This window comes from Vigna angularis, chromosome 6 (assembly GCF_016808095.1).
Source record: "Vigna angularis cultivar LongXiaoDou No.4 chromosome 6, ASM1680809v1, whole genome shotgun sequence".
Taxonomy (NCBI): Eukaryota; Viridiplantae; Streptophyta; class Magnoliopsida; order Fabales; family Fabaceae; genus Vigna; species Vigna angularis.
The window spans coordinates 10,663,097-10,683,377 of record NC_068975.1 but is presented as its reverse complement, the minus strand read 5'-3'; the positions used below and the strand labels follow the sequence as shown (position 1 = coordinate 10,683,377).

General features: G+C 36.0%; 1 protein-coding gene across 1 annotated transcript; it reads left to right on the top strand.

Moving 5' to 3' along the window:
- Window positions 1-16,221: 16,221 nt before the first annotated feature.
- On the top strand, window positions 16,222-16,551 carry LOC108344094 (uncharacterized). Its single transcript, XM_017582563.2, has one exon. The coding sequence runs from the start codon at window positions 16,222-16,224 to the stop codon at window positions 16,549-16,551; it is 330 nt and encodes a 109-aa protein (XP_017438052.2).
- The last annotated feature ends 3,730 nt before the right edge of the window (window positions 16,552-20,281 follow it).

The window sequence follows — 20,281 nt, the reverse complement described above, 5'->3', positions numbered from 1 at the left end:
CCAAAACTGTGTGGAAGTGATTCAACAGCTGAATTGCTTCTTCAAACAACCTTGTATAATGAATTTAATCATGTGCAAACTTTTAAACCAATCAGAAACAGACTTCAATGCAAAATCACAGGTTCACTTCCATTTAAAGCACAATTTGAAGGTTTAAAAGGCAAATCTGCATATAGGCTGGAAAATTACCAAATGAACAGTGCAAACAACTTTGAAATGAAAATTTTAACTTTTTCAAGCGCTGTAAATGCACAGAAATAGCAAGATTCAACAATTCACCCTTGCTATAGCCTATTTATGAAGCAAAAAATGCACCAAAAATACCATCAGAAATCAGATTTCAAGGAATCAAGAATGGATAGAAAAGAAAATGACTCAAGATGATGTTACTCTATGGAACTAAGCTAGAATTGAGATGCTTAGCATGATCAAACTCAGATTGGACAATTCAAAGAAACTTAGCACGGTGAAAAGCTTGGATTAAAAGCTGAAACGATGGAATGTTATTACTTGTGAGCAACCAAGCTATGCAAATTGCATTTCATTGCTTGTAATGGTCTGCTACACTTTTAGCAGCATTCAATATCATCAACCAAATTTGTATAAAGCACCAGAATCAAAAGAAATCAACTGGAAAACAGATTCATGATTTAAAAACAGAATTGAAATTTTGCAGCAGAGTTCAACACAGATTTGAAATCAAAATGGATTTCTAGTGCTTTAACTTGTATCACCAAGGCTAGAACAAATTCTCATTGCCTTTATTGGTTGATATATGGCTTATCTAGCACTTGAACTCAAGCAAAACGAATTAAACCAGCAGAAAAGAATACCAAAGCAATGACAGAAATTAAAACTGCAATATTCACTTGCACATGACCAAGACAACACTGAAATTGAAAATTAAAGCTGGAAATGACTCAAACAAAGAAAATTCACCGTTTAAAATAAAGGATAAACATGATAACAGAATGGAAGCACATCGAATAATGGAAACAGTGTTGGAACAAAAATTGGACAGAATGCAAAAACAGAAACAGAATTGGAATAAAAAATGGATGAAATAGCTTAGCTCTTGGTGCGTGGACGACCTAAGCTCATGATACCACATGATGGAAGAACGATCCAGCTGGTTCTGGTGGTGGAAGTTGTCAACCAGATCTTCTTCTCTGAACAGATATGGACGCAACTACTTCTATTTTCACAACTGAATGTCCGATGCAAGCAACTGGTTACGTGAATGAATGGATGAAGGAACGTAGTGGAATGAAGAAGGAATGAAGGAGTAGGTGTATTCGGTGGAATGAAGATATAAGGAATCAAAAGTATTGGAGGAACTCTCCAAGCAGTGGTGTTCAGTGTTTTAGAAATGAAATGGAGGCAAAGATTTGGGTGCTGAAATATGATGCGGATGGTGGAGAGGAATGCTAGGAATGGAAGCCTAGCTAGGGAGAGAGGCTAGGGGAAACTTTCAAGCTCTCTCTCGGTGACCTTCAATAAGAAGAAAGTTTTGGGCAACATCAAGAGAAAACAATTCTTCATTAAAATCAAAGGTCCCCGTTACAAGCAATGGAGCACGGTATTTAAAGGAGAAACAAAGCTCCTGGTTCACGCCTACCCTCAGCTATGTTAGCTATGATGCAAGGGCCAGCTGTGCAAGTGGAAAGAAAACGTGAGTGGCTACGTGGCCTATCAAACAAGAAGCTGGCGAAGAAACGTGAGTGGCAATTGGTGCATTTGTTGACGCTAGGCACAAACCCTCATCTGTTGAGTACTAGGCTTTCTTCAACTTCAACCAAGCTGCTGGTTGGAATGTGACTCATGTGGGCTTCCAAAGCAGCTTACTATGCATCCAAGTGAAGATTCCAACATTCCTCTAAGTGAAGATTTGGCTTGCTTCTTCATTCTTGATGTTTCTTTGCTTCTTGATTTATCAAGTTTCTTGGCTAGTTGATCCATGATCTCCTAGCTTTATTAGACCCTACAAAACACATATAAACATATTAAAGAGAATCCTACTCAGACTTAGAGAAAGAAAATTAAGAAACAGTCTTTAATAGTCCTTCTTCACTTCCCTTTCTTATCCCTTAACTCTTGATGGAAGCTACTTTCAACTGGATTCACGCAAGGAGGAGTTCCAAACCAAAGTAGAACAACCATAGAAATAGGTGCAGCGGAAAATGGAAAATAGTGAAGTGTTTAAAGTGTTTAAAGGTGAAGTGAAGTGTGTGGTTGAGACCTCTCAGCTCATAAAGCCTTCCTACTATGGAAGGAAGCTAGAGGAAAGGGTAGAGAAAGTGAAGAGAAAAGGTGACTCAAGAGCAATAGGGTTGGAAATTGATTTTTGCAGCATTTCACTAAGCTCAAAAGTGAGAAAATACAAAGGGGAGGCCCTCTTATTTATAGGTGAAGAAGGGCCTCAATTCTGAGCTGAATTCCCTCCAAAATTCAAAATACAAAATGAGCTTGGAGGCCAAGTCAGTTGGGTCACAGGAAGCATGCTGGGTCACATGGACAATGCTGCCAAAACGTGCATCAGGCTGCTCCACTGGCGCTAGAGCCCCCCCTGTCTGAGGGCGCTGGAGCGCACGTGAGCCAGGAAGTCCATTTGGTGCATCTGAGTTGGAGGCCCCCCTGGTTGAGGGCGCTAGAGTGGCCCTGGTGCTGATCTCTTGAAGTGCTTTTCCCAAATCTGATTAGTTGACCATGGCTCTTGCTTTTATTGTATCCTACAAAATAAAACAACCATATAGTATTAAAAGAGGAATCCTTTTAAGACATAGAGAAAGAAAATCAAGAAAGAGCCTTTAAAAGTTCTTCTTCAACTTCCCTTTCCTAGCCTTAGCATTCGTTAGTACTCCTTTGGATGGCTTGCCTAATTAGGTTTCTATCATACCCTCTCTCTTGAAGAACGATTTGTCCTCAAATCGGAAAGGTAAAGAAGCACAACTTTGTTTTAGTACTTCCCCCCTGGATCAAAGATATATCTACAACAAATAGCAAAGATGAATATTAAAAAGATGTATCCAAAGAAAAGAATACATAATGAAGGCCTTTTATCTTTGACAAAGATTTTCTTAGAAGTATCCTTGGCCTTTATTTTATTTTTTCTTTCACTTTGTTTTGAACATTCCCCTTTATTATATAATGAAACAAAGTGATGTTTTGGAGAAGAAGTTTCAAGGTATTTACCTTTGGATGAAGAATTTAAAAGCACATATACCTTCTTCTCCTTTCTCTTTTCTTCTTTAGGATGTTGTTTATCCAACCTTTCTTCTTCTTTTCTTTCTTTTTTAATTTTCATTTTTATTTTTATTTCATCCTCTTTCACTTGTTGAGGTGTAAGAGGAATCAAAGTTATTTTACTTCCTTTGTGGAGAAAAGTTATCTTATTGGTGTAGCCATCATGAGTGAAGTTATGGTCATATTGTCATGGCCTACGTAGTAGAACATGCCCAACATCCATTGGCACAACATCACATAAAATTGTTTCCTCATAGTTTCCAATGGAGATAGGTATGTTTACTTGTGTTTTGACTACTATTTCTTCATCCTTTTTTATCCACTGAAGCTTGTAAGGCTTGGGATGAGGAATAGTAGTTAAGGCCAACTTTTCCACCATTCTAGAACTACAACAATTACAAGAGGACCCACTATCCACAATTAATGAACAAGTGTTTTCAAAAACTTTGCACCTTGTGCGGAATAGATTCTCCCTTTGTGATTGTTCTAGTTCTATATGTTGACTTCCAAGAAGTCTTCTCACCAATAACAACTCTCCTTCACAAGGTAAGGCTTCTTCCTCAAATATGGAAGTATCTGAATCACTAGAAGAATCTTCGTCTTCATCTTGATTTTGTAGGATATAAGTAGACCTTTTGTTAGGACACTCAGAAGCATAGTGTCCTTTATAACCACATCTAAAACACTTGGTCTCTTTTACCCTATCATTTTTAGAAGATTCTTTAGAGGGATATTTTTCCTTTTCCTTTTCTCTAGGTCCCTATTCTTTTGATTTGGAGGGCTCACCCTCCCTCTTGGGCTCTTTCCTGGGGTAGGAAGAATCAGAGTAGTCTCTTTTAGAGGAAGTTTTCCTCTTCAATTGTTGCTCTACTCTGACACAAAGTTGAACTAACTCATTGAGATCATTATAAGGTAAAAGTTCTACCTTATCTCTTATGTCATAGTTGAGTCTACTTTAGAACCTAGCAATTGTTATCCTTGGCTCTTCTCTTACACCATCTCTCAACATGAGTAATTCCATTCTTTGCCTATATTCCTTAACACTTATGTTTTTCTGTTGGAGTTTATGGAGCTTGTCCATTAACTCTATATCATAATTTGCTGGTACATGCCTTCTTCTCAAGGGAGACCTCAACTCATTCCAATACCTAATAGAAGGTAGGTGTCTCAATCTTAGGTGTTTTACCAAGGCAGTCCACCAATATAAGGCATAGCCTTGAAAGCTCAAAGAGGCCATGGTTACTCTCTCATCATCTATTTGGTGACACTCAAACAACTGCTCAAATTTCATCTCCCATTCGAAATATTCTTCAATATCATCTTTACCATGGAAGGGAGGAAGATCTATTATAGTTTCCCTTGGGTAATGTTCTCTCTCTCTATGATTTCTCCTAGGAGGTATTTGATAGTGGTCATCATTGTGATGACTACTATATTGCTCATGCTCACTAGGTGGAGATGATGTATCTCCAAGGTATTCTCCTTTTCTATGTGTAGATCCTTCTTTCCTCTTACCCTAGTCTTGATTGATCAAAAGTTGACCAATCATATCCTTGAGCTCACTTATCTCTTTGTCCCTTTGCTGGAACTTTTGCTCAAATTCCTCTCTTAGTTGTAAGCTCTCACTTTTAGGTCTCACATTCCCTTGGACACTAGATTGACTCATTCTTGTCAAGTATGTAAAAATGGTTTTCACAAGGTTTTCAAAAACTTGCACAAGTAATGAGTGAAAAGGTTTTCACAATCTTTCTTTGTTTTTGGTGAAGGATTTCTAAAGAGATTCTAGAGGCAAAAAATGTTTCCAAGTAGCTCCCAAGAGGAAGAGGTGAGTCACAATTGGACAAGCTTAGAAACCAAGTTCTTCCTAGCCAAAGTTTTCTTAGAATTATCTTTTACCTTAGTTTCTAGGTAGAAATCTTTCAAAATATTTTCAATGTTAATGAAATGCTCCTAAAAACCAAAAGAAGGTTTATCTAGATGCTATGCAATCCTATATACCACGAAGACTTAAAACAAAAAGGATCAAACAAGCAATTTAAAGAAAGCAATAAAGATGCAAAATGTAAATGCTAGACGACCCTAAGTGAAAGTGCAAGTGACACTTGGAGCCCCTTGACACACTTCCACACTAAAGAAACGAAATTACACTATTACAATGTTCAAATGTGATCTAGGAATTGTTTCAAGAGCATTCTCCCAAGTCACTTAGCCAAAAACGAAAAATCAACTTGAAACAACAAAGGTTCCGTGATATAGTGACTTAAACAAGCCTAAAATAATGTCTAAAACTAGTGTATGTTAGCAAAATGATGAAAATGAAGTTTTGATGATGTCCAAATCAAGTCAAGAAGAAATCAAGATTCAAGATGTTATGAAGACTTGTATTGCTATGGAAAGCTTTTGTAATACTCTTAGAAATATGTATAGGACTTAGATTAGAAAAAGAAAGTGTTTTGTAAAATTACTGTAGCAAAATACTGTAGCACATTACTATAGCAATGTACTGTAGCAAAACACTGTAGCTAATCGATTAACAGAGGGTGTTAATCGATTAACGCTAATCGATTAACAGAGGGTGTTAATCGATTAACACAGTAATCGTTTGAAAAACTAGCCGTTTTTAGAGCCGTTGGACTATCCGTTGGAGTGTTAATCGATTAACCACTGTAGCTAATCGATTAACACAGTAAGAAAGGCTGAAAACGAAAAATGGAAGAGTCTTTGGATGAGTCTATAAATAGACTCTCATTTCCTCTCAAGAAGAATATCTAGAGACACAGAAACTCTTCCCTTGTGCTCAAAATACTCAGAAATTCTTGAGACTTGTGTGTTCTTGTTCGGCTTGTGAAACTCTTGTCTGTGGAGCTGGTGAAGTGCTGCTACGGTAACAGAGGAAATAGCCGGTTCATCCTTGGTGTGTCTAAGGAGGTGTTCGGAAGAGAATCATCCTTCGTGAAGTATTCGGAGGAGGTGTTCATCCTTCGTGAAGTATTCGGAGGAGGTGTTCATCCTTCGTGAAGTATTCGGAGGAGGTGTTCATCCTTTGTGAAGACTCAAAGGAGGTGTAGTTTCATCTCTTATGGTATCAAGAGAGGTGGTTTCTAAACTCTTACAAATTGTATCTTTGTGATTATAGTTTGTAATTGTTTTGTGATTAGTGAATTGTTTATCTTGTTTTGAGATAAGCCACTGGACATAGGATTGGTAAGATCCGAACCAGGATAAAATCATCTGTGCAAATTTCTCTCAACCTTACTCTTGCTTTATTTGTCTTTATTAATTGCTAAGTAAGTTTATTTGAGTAGAAATTAAAAGTCACACGTTTGAATTAAAAACCCTCTTGGTTTGTTATTCCACGCTAACCATTCCGCTGCAGCCCGCTCCTGACAGTGTAGGCTTCAAACTTTGGCTGCTGCTATTTGCCACTCCAAAACAGGTTGCAAATCAAGCTTTTCTAGTTTATTTTAGCTGCTGGAACAACAGGTTTGCAGCTGCTCAAAAGCCCCCTTTCTATTTCTACTTCAGCCTCCTTTCCACTTCCTAAGATGCTACCTCAGTAGGCGAAGGTTTCTGCTTCTGGATGCCTCATAATAGGTAGCACAACACCTCAATATTCTATTTAAAACACACCAAACAAAATTAGCAAACTGCACCAGAATTTCAAACCAGATTTCTAAACTTTTGACAATTTGGAAGCCAAGAATGAGGAAATCAAATAGAAACAGGGATGGAATAACAAAAAGCACTCAAAAGGAACCTAATAATGGCACTAGAACAGATGAAGAAAGCAAGAAAAATTGAAATAACAGTACAAAATTCATTCCAGGTGCAAACTGTTTGATAAATTCAAAAGTGTTGGATAAAATGCCCCAAAGAACTTCAGATTTTGTGTTTTTAACTTTCAAGGCTTGTAAACTGGATCGCAGTGTTCTTTAAGCCTTTTAACACTTGATATTACTTCTTTTGATCATTTATTTGCACTTTAAACCATCGCTTTTTGGGTTAATTTGGAAGTGAACCAGTGAATTCACATTTCTGTTGATGTTGTCCAGAACTTTCTTCTTATTGAAGGTCATTGAGAGAGAGCTTGAGAGTTTCCTCTAGCCTCTCTCCCTAGCTAGGCTTCCATTCCTAGCATTCCTCTCCACCATCCGCATCATATTTCAGCACCCAAATCTCTGCCTTCATTTCATTTCTCAAACACCGAACACCACCGCTCGGAGAGTTCCTCCAATACTTTTGATTCCTTATATCTTCATTCCACCAAATACACCTATTCCTTCATTCCATCTTCATTCCACTGCGTTCCTTCATCCATTCATTCACGTAACCAGCTGCTTGCATCATACATTCAGTTGTGAAAATAGAAGTAGTTGCGTCCATATCTGTTCAGAGAAGAAGATTTGGTTGACAGCTTCCACCACCAAAACCAGCTGGATCGTTCTTCCATCACGTAAGCAATGTGCGTGCAATGTAACAATATGCGTAATCAATTATAAGAGTATGTAATCAATTATGTATAGAGATAGGGAGAAGAAAATCAAACTCAGTTTTTGTAATGGTTTGGGCTTAACGCCTACATCTAATGTCCTTTCAATCAACCTGAGATTGAAAGCCAATTGCACTATAAAGATCTGAGTTTTTATAGCAAGGCTTTACAGCAACCAATCTGTCAAAATGTAAACCACATATCTCACTCACTAGTCTAATATAGCAAATGAAAAGACCCTGCAGCAAGAACACTCCTCTCCTGCAGTCAAACCTTTGAGACACCTCTCAAAGTACAAAGAACTTTCCGCTCTTTCTTCCTGGCTGCACGCACAAGGAACCACAAATCAAAGATTGCGAATCTTCTCCTTATGATCACACAAAAAGCACCTCAGTTATGCTGAACGATTAGTCTCTTCAATATAATTACATTTGCTAATCAAGAATTCTTCAAGATTTGTAATCCACTTTTTTTCTTGATTCTTGGAGCTTTGTATCACTCTGTAAAGCTTCTCAAACAAATATCAATCAGATATGAAAGTGTAATTCTCAATTGTCTTACAGAAAACCAATCAATGCGTCAATATATAGTTTTTGTCAATCCTGACGCTATGAAATCGATTAGCCAACTTACATAATCGGTTACATTAAACAAGAGTAACAAAATTACAACCAATTTGGCTCCTTAATTGAATACACAATTAATATAATCGATTTTCATTAAATGCTCGTCAAAAATATTTTAAAATATGATCGTTATAGCAGTTATGACCATATAAAATCAGTTTTCAAATCTTAACAAACTTAATTGAATTCACAATTCACGTAATCGATTAAGCTTTAACGCTTAGAAGATTTTTGAAACCTTTTCTTTCTGAAACACATCACAACACATTTTGCAAAAGATATATGCAAACACACGAGTTTTAATCGATTCACCAACTAATGTAATCGATTCAAAACTAGTTGTTTTGCCACAATTTAAAACTCAAGTTGTCTGATGACTTTAATTGATTATCATTCCACTGTAATCGATTTAGTCATGCGGATATGCTTTTGTACTTGTGGTTTTCATATCACCAAAACATGTATTGTGCATACACAAATATAATCCCTTTATAATCACAATAGTATGCATCAATCAATATAATATGTTCAACAAATGTGATGAACACAATACATGCATATTACACAGTAAGCATGTACACATTTAACTTATATATCACACAGTACTCACACGTATCTTTTTATTAACAATGTGTTGTCATCATCAAAAACTAACATCACAAGGATTGAATTTAGCTAACACTATGTTCCCCCTATCAACAATCTTCCCCTTTTTTGATGATGCACAACCATGATTAATAAAACCATGATTAATAAAGAAATAAAATGTTTTGAAGATTGGAAAATAAAATAATCCATGATAAGTCCAATACATCAGACCATTTTACGTGTGCACCACTATTTGATGTGTGGGCCAGTAGACAGACTGATGTGTGTAAAATAAGACCATATGATTGTTTGAAGTTCCATAAGACTATTTGCGATGCTGAACCACTTGTAACAAATTTTTTTACTTTGGACCAAATTAGTAGAAGCCTACGATATTGCACCTTTAAAAAAATTCAAGTACCTTAAAAAACCTATAAATAGAGAAGGACACAAATGCATAACACATTTATCACACCACATTCTACACCGTTCACCACCACTTTTCTATTTTTTTATTGTCTTGTTCATGGAAGAGTCAACTTTTATGGGTTGATTCTCCTACAAATTCAGTTACCCAAAAAAACTTATAAATAGAGAAGGACACAAACAACACATTTATCACACGATATTTGATATCATTCACCACCACTTGTCTACTTTTTAATTCTTGTTATTGTCTTGTTCATGGAAGACTCAACTTTTCTGGGTTAATTCTCCCTTAAATTCACATTGAATTTTATGTTATGTGTAATTGAAGTGTTGTTCTTCAAAATTTGTAAAACAAAAGTATAAATAATTTATTCTTTTTGAACTTTAATCTTTGCCTCTTAAGATTGCTTTTGAATGGTTCTCAATAATTCAACTATGTTCTTTAATTGGAACTTTTGTTAGTTTCTTTAATTCTAACAATTTCTTGGTTGCTTAATTTAAGAGGTAAGAGAATAAAAACCTCACAAATATATGCTTGGAGACGAGTGAGATACACAACAAATGACATTTGTTTGAGTAATTTAAATTATTTGGAAATTAAATGAATGATAGTCATATAATAATTGATGAAGAATTTATTGTGAATGAACTAGTGATAACAATTGAAAAACTATTATTTTTATACTTAATTTTGACATCAAAAATACCCTTTATGACTTAGAATGTAGCTTGAAATCATGTTTTTGCTTAAGTTGTGGAAATAAGAGAGTTGGATGGGTTTTATGCTTGGTTTTCCTTGTTTTGGCAGGAATTTAGAAGAATTTGATGATAGAAGTTGAAGTAGCAAGGAGTTGGACATAGGAAAGGAAGGAAAAGTGCACAATTCAAGTATCGCAGTCACCGCTCATCGCCATTTTACCGTTGAGCGCCAAGCTTGCTTGTTGAGTACACTGTCTCGCGCTTAAGCGTCATCGCTAAAGGCTAATTCTGAGTGTCGCACTTACCGTTGAGCGCCATTTTACCGCTCAGCGCTGTTAACGTGGGCTTGGGCCAATTTTTTGTAATTTTTAATAAACTATATAAGGGTTTAGTCGACCCAGGGTTGATATCTTTGGACAGAAAGAGGCGAAATTACACTCCTTTCACCCCTTACAGGCGGATTTTGGATGCGGAAGCTCCGATCTTCAACTTTTAGGGTTTTAACATTCATTCTTTTCATTATTTTCATGTAGTTTTACCATGTCTATGGTGAACTAAACCTCCATTGTTTTTGGGGAAATGATGTAATCCTTTGAAACTCCCATTATTGAATTAATTCTTGATTATATATGCTTTACTTCATTAATTGTTAGAGTTTTTCCTCTATACTCTATGCATACTTTGTTTAACTCATTCAATTGCATGATTATTCATTTTGTTCATATGGACACATATGGGGAAAGCTAAAACTGGGAAACTATCCCGGAAGAAATATTACCTAGACATAGGAATAGGAGGATCAGTTGCCTTTAAGCTTCTGTGAAAATGTAATGCATGAATAATTGCTAGGGAGACAAGACATTGTAAACTAGTGATTAGGAGCAGGCTTTCTTCACCGAGACATCGGGTTTAAGGTAAATTAGAAAATGACATTAACATTAATGAAGAAAGATGAATTTATGAATACATGATAGTGGATAGGATAAGTCGGAAACCCCAACAACATCATTATTCCATATTTTACATCAATCACGTTTGCATCTTTCAATCCAATTGATCAAAACTTGCATTCATGTTTAAATTTCGCAATTCAACCACAATGATTTTGTTTACAAGTATAACTTAATCAAGAAATCACATAACTATCTAGGTCGTGAGTCCTTTGGGAAACATACTTGGTCTTACCATTTTATTATTACTTGATACGATTCGGTACACTTGCCGAAGTGTTAACAAGTTTTTGGCGTCGTTGCCAGGGACTCGAGGTTTAACTATTTTATTTCTGTGATTATTGATTAGCTTTGACTTGATTTTTATTTTTATCTTTTTATATTTTTATCTTTTTATGTTATCTTTTTATCTTTTTATATTTTTTATCTTTTTTATCTTTTTGTGCTAACAATTGTTTCTAGGGTTTTGTTTTCTTGTGTATGCAGGATACAATTCGGACTAGGAGCAAGAAAACAACGTAACCTCTTCTTGAAGGATTGGACGAGAGTAGACGGAGAAGGAGAAGCTGAACATCTAGAGAATTATTTCCTTCTCCAGAGACACTTCTACAACCCTCACCACAAAGATCTAACCAAAGTACTGAAGAGATGGCTGGAGAGAACAATGGTACACGTACTCTGGCGGATTACACCACAGTTGTTGGCCCTCATCACTTAATAGTATAGCAAGGCCGAGGGTCAATGTTGCAAATATGGAGGTGAAACCAGCGTTGATACAATTGATGAAGAGCAGCAATTTTAATGGATTGTCACATGAAAGTCCATATGAGCATCTAACGACATTCAATGAGATTTGCAACACTGTAAAGATCAATGGTGTGTCGGATGACGCTATAAAGCTTAGTTTGTTTCCTTTCTCATTGGGAGGCAATGCTAAGCTATGGTTGATATCTTTCCCGGAGGATAGCTTTACTGAATGGGAAGCCGTGGTTTCAAAGTTTCTAAAGAAGTACTTCCCACAATCCAAAATCAACAAAGGGAAATAAGAAATTTCTTCTTTTAGACAAGGCATGGAGGAGACGCTAGGTCAAGCATGGGATAGATACAGGAGCTTGTTGAGAAAGATGCCCACTCATGGCTTTGACGAAACAATGGTACTCATTCTTTTCCTTGGAGGTCTTGGTTCACAAACCAAATTGATGCTTGATGCCTCAATTGGAGGTAATATCAAATGCAAGACTCCAGAGGAAGCTTTTGAATTGATAGACAACATGGCTACTAATGACAACGAGATGCATAGTGAAAGAGGAGCTCCACCTCAACAGAAGGGAGTCCTACAATTGCAATCTCAAGATGCCTTACTTGTTCAAAATAAAATTATTACTCAACAGCTGGAAGAAGTGACAAAGAAGCTTTCTTTATTACCACAAGAGATATATAATATTTTAATGGTTCAAAGGCAGCAGAAACCGCTGCAGCAACAACCCACTCCAATTGAGAAAACCACAAAGCTTGAGGAAACTTTCCACCAACTCATGAAAATGAGCGTCTCTTATTGTAAGAATGTAGAGGCTGCATTTAACAGTATGAAGATGCACATTGGGAAATTGGTCAACAAGATTGAGGGTTGTGAGAAGGATGCGAAAAGTAATTTGAGGGAAGAATGGAAAACGATTGTTACAAGAAGTGGCAAAGTGTTAGAGGAGAGAAAAATAGAGAGAAAAGAGAAAGAAAATGTGAGTAAGGAAGAAGTAAGTGAGCAGAAAGAGAGAATTGAGGGAGAAAAAAAGAAAGAAGAGGTAGATGAGAGAAAAAAAGAAAGAGATGTTGAAAAATCCCTTCCTTATCCCAAGACCTATTCAAAGAAGGAAAAAGAAAAACAACTTGAGCGGTTCATGGAGATGTTTAAAAATTGGAGATTATTATACCTTTCTTTGAAGCATTGCAACAGATGCCGTCATATGCAAAAATTTTGAAGGAGCTTCTTACAAAGAAGAGAAAATATATTGAGAAGGAGACCATTGAAGTGCAAGGTAATTGCAGTGCAATCATACAAAAACTACCTCCTAAGTTCAAAGATCTAGGAAGCTTCACTATTTCGTGTACCATCGGAGAATTGGAAGTTGGAAGAACATTGATTGATTTGGGAGCTAGCATTAATTTGATGCTGCTTGCTATGTTCAAAAGAATTGAAGATTTGGAACTCAAGCCTACTAGAATGACACTCCAATTGGCGGACAGTTCTCTTAAATAACCATATGGGGTGGTTGAAGATGTACTAGTGAAGGTAGACAAATTTGTATTTCCAGTGGATTTTGTCATATTGGAGATGGAAGAGTATGGAGATGTGCCTCTCATCCTTGGGCGACCATTTATGAAGACTACTAGAGTTTTAATTGATGTGGAGAATGGCAAACTTAAAGTAAGAGTTCAAGATGAAGAAGTAAATTTTGATGTATTCAAAGCAGTGACACATCCTAAAGATGATAAAGCATGTTTCAAATTTGATATACTTGATGAAGTTTGTATGGTGCAAGAAAGGATTGTACACATTTCTTCTCCGTTAGAGAAAACTCTTATTGATGCCTGTGAAGACTTGAATGAAGAAGAAGAAAAAATAATTGATGAGTGTATCACGAATTTGGAGACATTTAAGGAGATCCCAGAGGAGGAGGATAATTTTGAGATGATTGATATCAAAAAAGACATCAAAGAAAAGAATTTGGAGTTAAAGAGGTTACCATCACATTTGAAGTATGTTTTCTTAGGAGAAGATGGAACTAAGCCAGTCATCATTAGTAATTCTTTGCTTCATGAAGAAGAAGAAAAGTTGGTGGAAATATTGAAAGCCAACAAAGAAGCTATTGGGTGTTCAATTTCAGATGTCAAGGGTATAAGTCCAACTTACTGCATGCATAAAATATTTATGGAGGATGACTATAGACCAAGTGCTCAACCACAGAGAAGGTTAAATCTAGTAATGAAGGAGGTGGTTAGAAAAGAAGTATTGTAGCTTCTGGAAGATGACATTAGATATTCGATCTTTGACAGTGAATGAGTGAGTCCAGTACAGGTAGTGCCAAAGAAAGGTGGGATGACAGTAATCTATAATGAGAAGAATGAGCTCATTCCTACACGGACTATTACTGCATGGAGGATGTGCATTGATTATAGGAAGCTAAATAACGCTACTAGGAAGGATTATTTTCCCCTTCCTTTTATGGATCAGATGCTGGAAAGATTTGCGGGTCAGGCTTTCTATTGCTTGCTAGATGGACATTCTGGATACAATCAAATTGTGGTAGATCCAAAAGACCAGGAGAAGACAACATTTACGTGTCCATTTAGTGTATTTGCTTACAGAAAGATGCCATTTGGGTTATGTAATGCTACAACTACTTTTCAAAGGTGTATGCAGGCAATTTTTTTGGATATCATAGAGAAGTGTATTGAAGTCTTCATGGATGATTTTTCAGTATTTGGAGATTCATTCCAAAGGTGTTTGGTGAATCTGGATATTGTCCTCAAGAGATGTGTTCAAACGAATCTTGTGCTTAACTGGGAGAAATGTCATTTCATGGTAACAGAAGGAATTGTGTTAGGTCACAAAATTTCTGCTAGGGGGATTGAAGTGGATAAAGTCAAAGTAGAGGTCATTGAGAAACTTCCTCCACCAACAAATGTGAAGGGAATTAGAAGTTTTTTAGGCCATGCTGGGTTTTATAGAACATTTATTAAATTCTTCTCAAAGATTGCCAAACCGTTGAGTAATTTGCTAGTTAAAGATGTACCATTTGTGATGAATGAAGAATGTTTAAAAGCTTTTGACATCTTGAAAAGTAAATTGATCTCGGCCCAAGTGATGGTAGCTCTAGATTGGAATCGAAATTTTAATTGATGTGTGATGCCAATGATTATGCAATAGGTGTTGTGTTAGGTCAGAGAAAAGAGAAAGTATTTCATACTATCTATTATGCTAGTAAGTTTTTGAATGAAGCTCAATTGAATTATGCCACCATAGAAAAAGAATTTCTTGCTATTGTGTATGCTTTAGAGAATTTTAGACCTTATCTCATTGGGTCTAAAGTGATCATCTACACAGATCATGCAACTATAAAGTATTTGCTAACCAAGTCAGATTCTAAGCCGAAATTGATTAGATGGGTGCTATTACTACAAGAGTTTGATGTGGAGATCCGTGACAAGAAGGGAAGTGAAAATGTAATAGATGATCACTTATCTAGGTTGGTTAACAATGAAGTTATAAGCAAGGAAGCTGAAATCTGGGAATCATTTTCAGATGAAACACTCATGTATATCCAACAAAGGCCTGATATGGCTAATTTCAAAGCTGCAGGAGTAATTCCAGAAGATCTTAATTGGCAACAAAGAAAAAAAATTTTACATGATGCCAAGCAGTTTATCTGGGGTGATCCTTATTTGTTCAAGATTGGAGCTGATAATCTTTTGAGGTGGTGTGTGACGAATGAAGAAGCAGAAGGAATTCTCTGGCACTATTATGATTCACCTTACGGGAAACATTTTAATGGAGGAAGAACATCAACAAAAGTTCTCCAATCAGGATTTTATTGGCCTACCCTGTTTAAAGATGCTCATAATCATGCCAGAAATTGTGATAAATGTCAAAGGATTGGGGCTATTTCAAGACGTCATGAGATGCCATTACAAGGCATTTTAGAGGTTGAAGTCTTTGATTGCTGGGGTATTGATTTTCTGGGACCCTTTCCACCATCTTTCAACAATGAATATATATTGGTGGTAGTGGATTATGTGAGTAAATGGGTGGAAGCTCTGGCTTGTCCCAAGAATGATGCTAGCACTGTGATTAAATTTCTGAAGAGGCAGGTTTTTTCATGCTTTGGAACTCCAAGAGTACTTATTAGTGATGGAGGATCTCATTTTTGTAACTTTCAGCTTGCAAAAGTACTCAAACATTATGGTGTGAGACATAAGGTGCCTGCATCTTATCATCCACAGACAAATGGACAAGCTAAGGTGTCTAACAGAGAGATAAAGAGGATTTTAGAGAAAACAATTGCTTCATCAAGAAAGGATTGGTCACAGAAACTGGATGATGATCTCTGGGCATAAAGATTTGTGGGCTCTAAAATTTTTGAATTTTGATCCCTCAAATATTCAAAATAAATGCAGAAGGCAGATATTGAAGCTTGAAGAGATGTGGTTGCATGCATATGATTCATCCAGGAGCTACAAAGAGAGGGTAAAATTCTATCATGACAAGAAGCTGATAAAAAGAGTTTTTACTCCAGGGCAGCAGGTGTTGTTGTTCAATTCACGTTTGAAGTTGTTTCCTGGGAAGTTGAAGTCAAAGTGGTCAGGACCGTTCACAGTGAAGGAAGTGCGTCCTCATGGAGCAATTGAATTGGTAGATCCAGCTGCCAGTGATCCAGAGAGAAGTTGGGTAGTGAGTGATCAACGTCTCAAGCATTATTTGGGAGGAGAAGTGGAATGTCTCTCAACAGTTCTGAAGCTGAGGGATCCATGAGCTTATTGGGTCAAGCTAGTGACGTTAAAGAAGCGCTTACTAGGAGGCAACCCAGTTTTCTAAAAACTTATCTTTGTATTGTTGAACTTATTTGCTTCTGTTTTTGGAATAGGTTGTGATGTACTCAGTTTGAAACTTTATCTAATGTGATAGTTTGATTGACTTGTGCATGATGAGTATTGCTTGATGATGCTTGGATATTGATTGATGTTGAGATTGTACACCATATGCTGATATACAGGTGGTTGTTCACAAGCTATGTGAATAGATGTATGATGTTGTGATTGTGATTATGATGCTAAGCAGGATTTGTATCTGGAATATATGGAATGTTAAATGAGCCTATATGTGAGGTTTTGAACTCTAGAGATTTTGTGAATGATGACTATTACTTTGAAAGCATGACTTTTCCCAGGTTTCTGTGATTGAATCAATTGCTTGAATGTGTCATATGATCAAGGCCATCTGTTGTTATCCTTTTTTAGCCAATGCATGATTTTAACCTAGTAAAAGAGAGCACAATGTGTTCTATCCTTTGAACCTTTAGCTTTAAACATTATTTGAAAAACCTTTGTGAAAATATTTACCTTGAGTTAAGTGGATAATATATGTGATATTGATAAAGGTTCAAGTTTGGGGTTGTTGGGAAATTTGAAAAGGGGAAACACATAAGCATTGATCTAAGTGTTGAGCAAATTGAAAAACAAAAGAAAAAAAGAAAGAAAAAGAAAGAAAAAGCAAAGCTTAATGCAAGGGAAAGTTGGGAAGAAGAAGTGAGAGTGCTTGTAAATGAATCTCTTAACTCAAGGATTTTGTGATCTAGAAAAACCAATTCTCTTCTTAACCCAGCCACATTATAAGTCGTAGAAAGTCCTTGTGATGATGGTTGCTCGTGAATGTGTTTGATTGTGGTTAAATGAAAGGTAAAGTTGATCCATGTGACATTGTGATAGTAGAGTGAATGAGGGACCTCTATATACACTTGTGTGATTGAGTGAAACACTTTAACTGGTGAGGAATGATTCCATGAGCACTTGATTACATCTATGCTTACTTAATTGATCATTCATGAGAATAGCATCTGTTGGAGAGTATGTGATTATGTGAACACCATGATGAGTAGTTGTGAATCAAGGCATGTGTGCATCTTGACTGAATTATATTTGATGAGCTGATTTGAGTAATTACTTGTCATGAAAGAAAGAGTTTTTGAATGTGTTGAACCATTGTATTGATTGGTGAAGACTGAGTTACATCTTCTTTGCTTGAGGACAAGCAAAGTTCTAAGTTTGGGGCTGTGATAACAATTGAAAAAATGTTATTTTTATACTTAATTTTGACATCAAAAACACCCTTTATGACTTAGAATCTAGCCTAAAATCATTTTTTTGCTTAAGTTGTGGAATTAAGAGAGTTGGATTGGTTTTATGCTTGGTTTTCCTTGTTTTGGCAGGAATTTAGAAGAATTGGATGAAAGAGTTGAAGTAGCAAGGAGTTGGACTCAGGAAAGGAAGGGAAAGTGCACAATTCAAGTATCACAGTCACCGTTGAGCGCCATTTTACCGCTAAGCACCATTTTACCGCTGAGCGCCAAGCTTTCTTGTTGAGTACACTGTCTCGCACTTAAGCGTCATCGTTGAGGGCTAATTCTGAGTGTCGCACTTACTGTTGAGCGCCATTTTACCGCTGAGCGCCGTTAACTTAGGCTTGGGCCAATTTTATGTAATTTTTAATAAACTATATAAGGGTTTAGTCGACCTAGGGTTGGTATATTTGGAAAGAAAGAGGCGAAATTACACTCCTTTCATCCCTTGGAGACAGATTTTGGATGCGGAAGCTCTGATCTTCAACTTTTAGGGTTCTATATTTTCATTATTTTCATCTAGTTTCACCATGTCTTTTGTGAATTAAACCTCCATTATTGTTGGGAAACAATGTAATCCTTTGAAACTCTCATGTATTGAATTGATTCTTGATTATATATGATTTACTTCATTAATTGTTAAGGTTTTTCCTCTATACTCTATGCATGCTTTGTTTAACTCATTCAATTGCATTATTATTGATTTTGTTCATATGGACACACGGGGAAATCTAAAACTGGGGAAACTCTCCCGGAAGCCATATTACCTAGACATAGGAATAGGAGGATCAGTTGCCTTTAAGCTTTTGTGAAAATGTAATGCATGAATAATTTCTAGGGAGACAAGACATTGTAAACTAGTGATTAGGAGTAGGCTTTCTTCAACGAGACATCGAGTTTATGGTAAATTAGAAAGTGGAATTAACATTAATGAAGAAAGATGAATTCATTAATACATGAGAGTGGATAGGATAAGTCAGAAACCCCAACAACATCATCATTCCATATTTTACATCAATCACTTTTGCATCTTTCAATCCAATTGATCAAAACTTGCATTCATGTTTAATTTTCGCAATTGAACCACAATGATTTTGTTTACAAGTCTAATTTAATCAAGAAATTACATAACTTTCTAGGCCGTGAGTCCTTTGAGAAACAATACTTGGTCTTACCATTTATTATTACTTAATATGATTCGGTACACTTGTCGGAGTGTTAACAACTAGATGGTCAATTTGTTTCTCTAATTGATTTATTTTCATTCTTTTAATACCATTTTCAACAACAACCCAACTTTAACTTAATTTTTCCTTTAATTTTATGCTTTCTCTACGCATTATGTTTGTTCACTTATTAAGATTGTAATTGAATTCTTTGAGGGATGACTTTGGGTTGACTAAGGGTTAACTAACCTTATTTATACTTAATCTTTTATAACCTTATATGCATTAGACAATCTTCAACTTTACATTGGATAGCCTAATCTTACATTAGATGGTTTACTCTTAGAGTAGATAGTCTACTCTTGTGGGTTTGTAGTATTCTTAACCACTCCATGTATTCTTAGACGCTTCTGGTATCCTTTTGATACACCGTCTAGGTGAGTTTCACCAACTCCAAGTTTCCACTAGATAATCCTATTATTAACCTGATAGGTTGCCTAGTAATCCTTCAACTCAATCGAGTTAAAAAATAAGTGTTTTAATTTTCTCCAGAATGTGCAATCAATCAGATCGCTTACAAGTCTTTAGATAATTACTCTCATAGAGAGGATATGTGTTCAATACAATTCAATCTAATAAAGTGTTTTCTCTTTTTTCTCTTGTTACAATAGTAAGCTTGTATATTAATGAAGCTTGAGAGTATTTCTAATCTTGAGCTTTGTTGATAGGGGGAGCACTGTGATAGCTAAACCCAATCCCTGTGATAATGGTTTTTGATGATGACAACACATCATTAATAAAAACACATGTGTATGATGATGACGACACTACTTATGGTTATTATGAAATATATACACATATTATGATTGTCATATTTGACATACATTTGACATATCCTATTGACTGATGCATACTACTGTGTTTGTAAAGTGATCATATCTGTGTATGCATAATATATTTTTTGAAATAGAAAAACCACATGCACAAAAATCATATCTACATGAATTAATCGATTACAATGTTGAGATAATCAATTAGGTTCATCATACAACTTGAGTTTTGAACTATGACAAAACAACAAGTTTTGAATTGATTACATTAGTTGGTAAATCGATTAAAACTCGTGTGTTTGCTCATATCATTTTCAAATGTGCTATGATGGATTGTGTATTCAAAAATCTTCTAAGTGTCAAAGACTAAT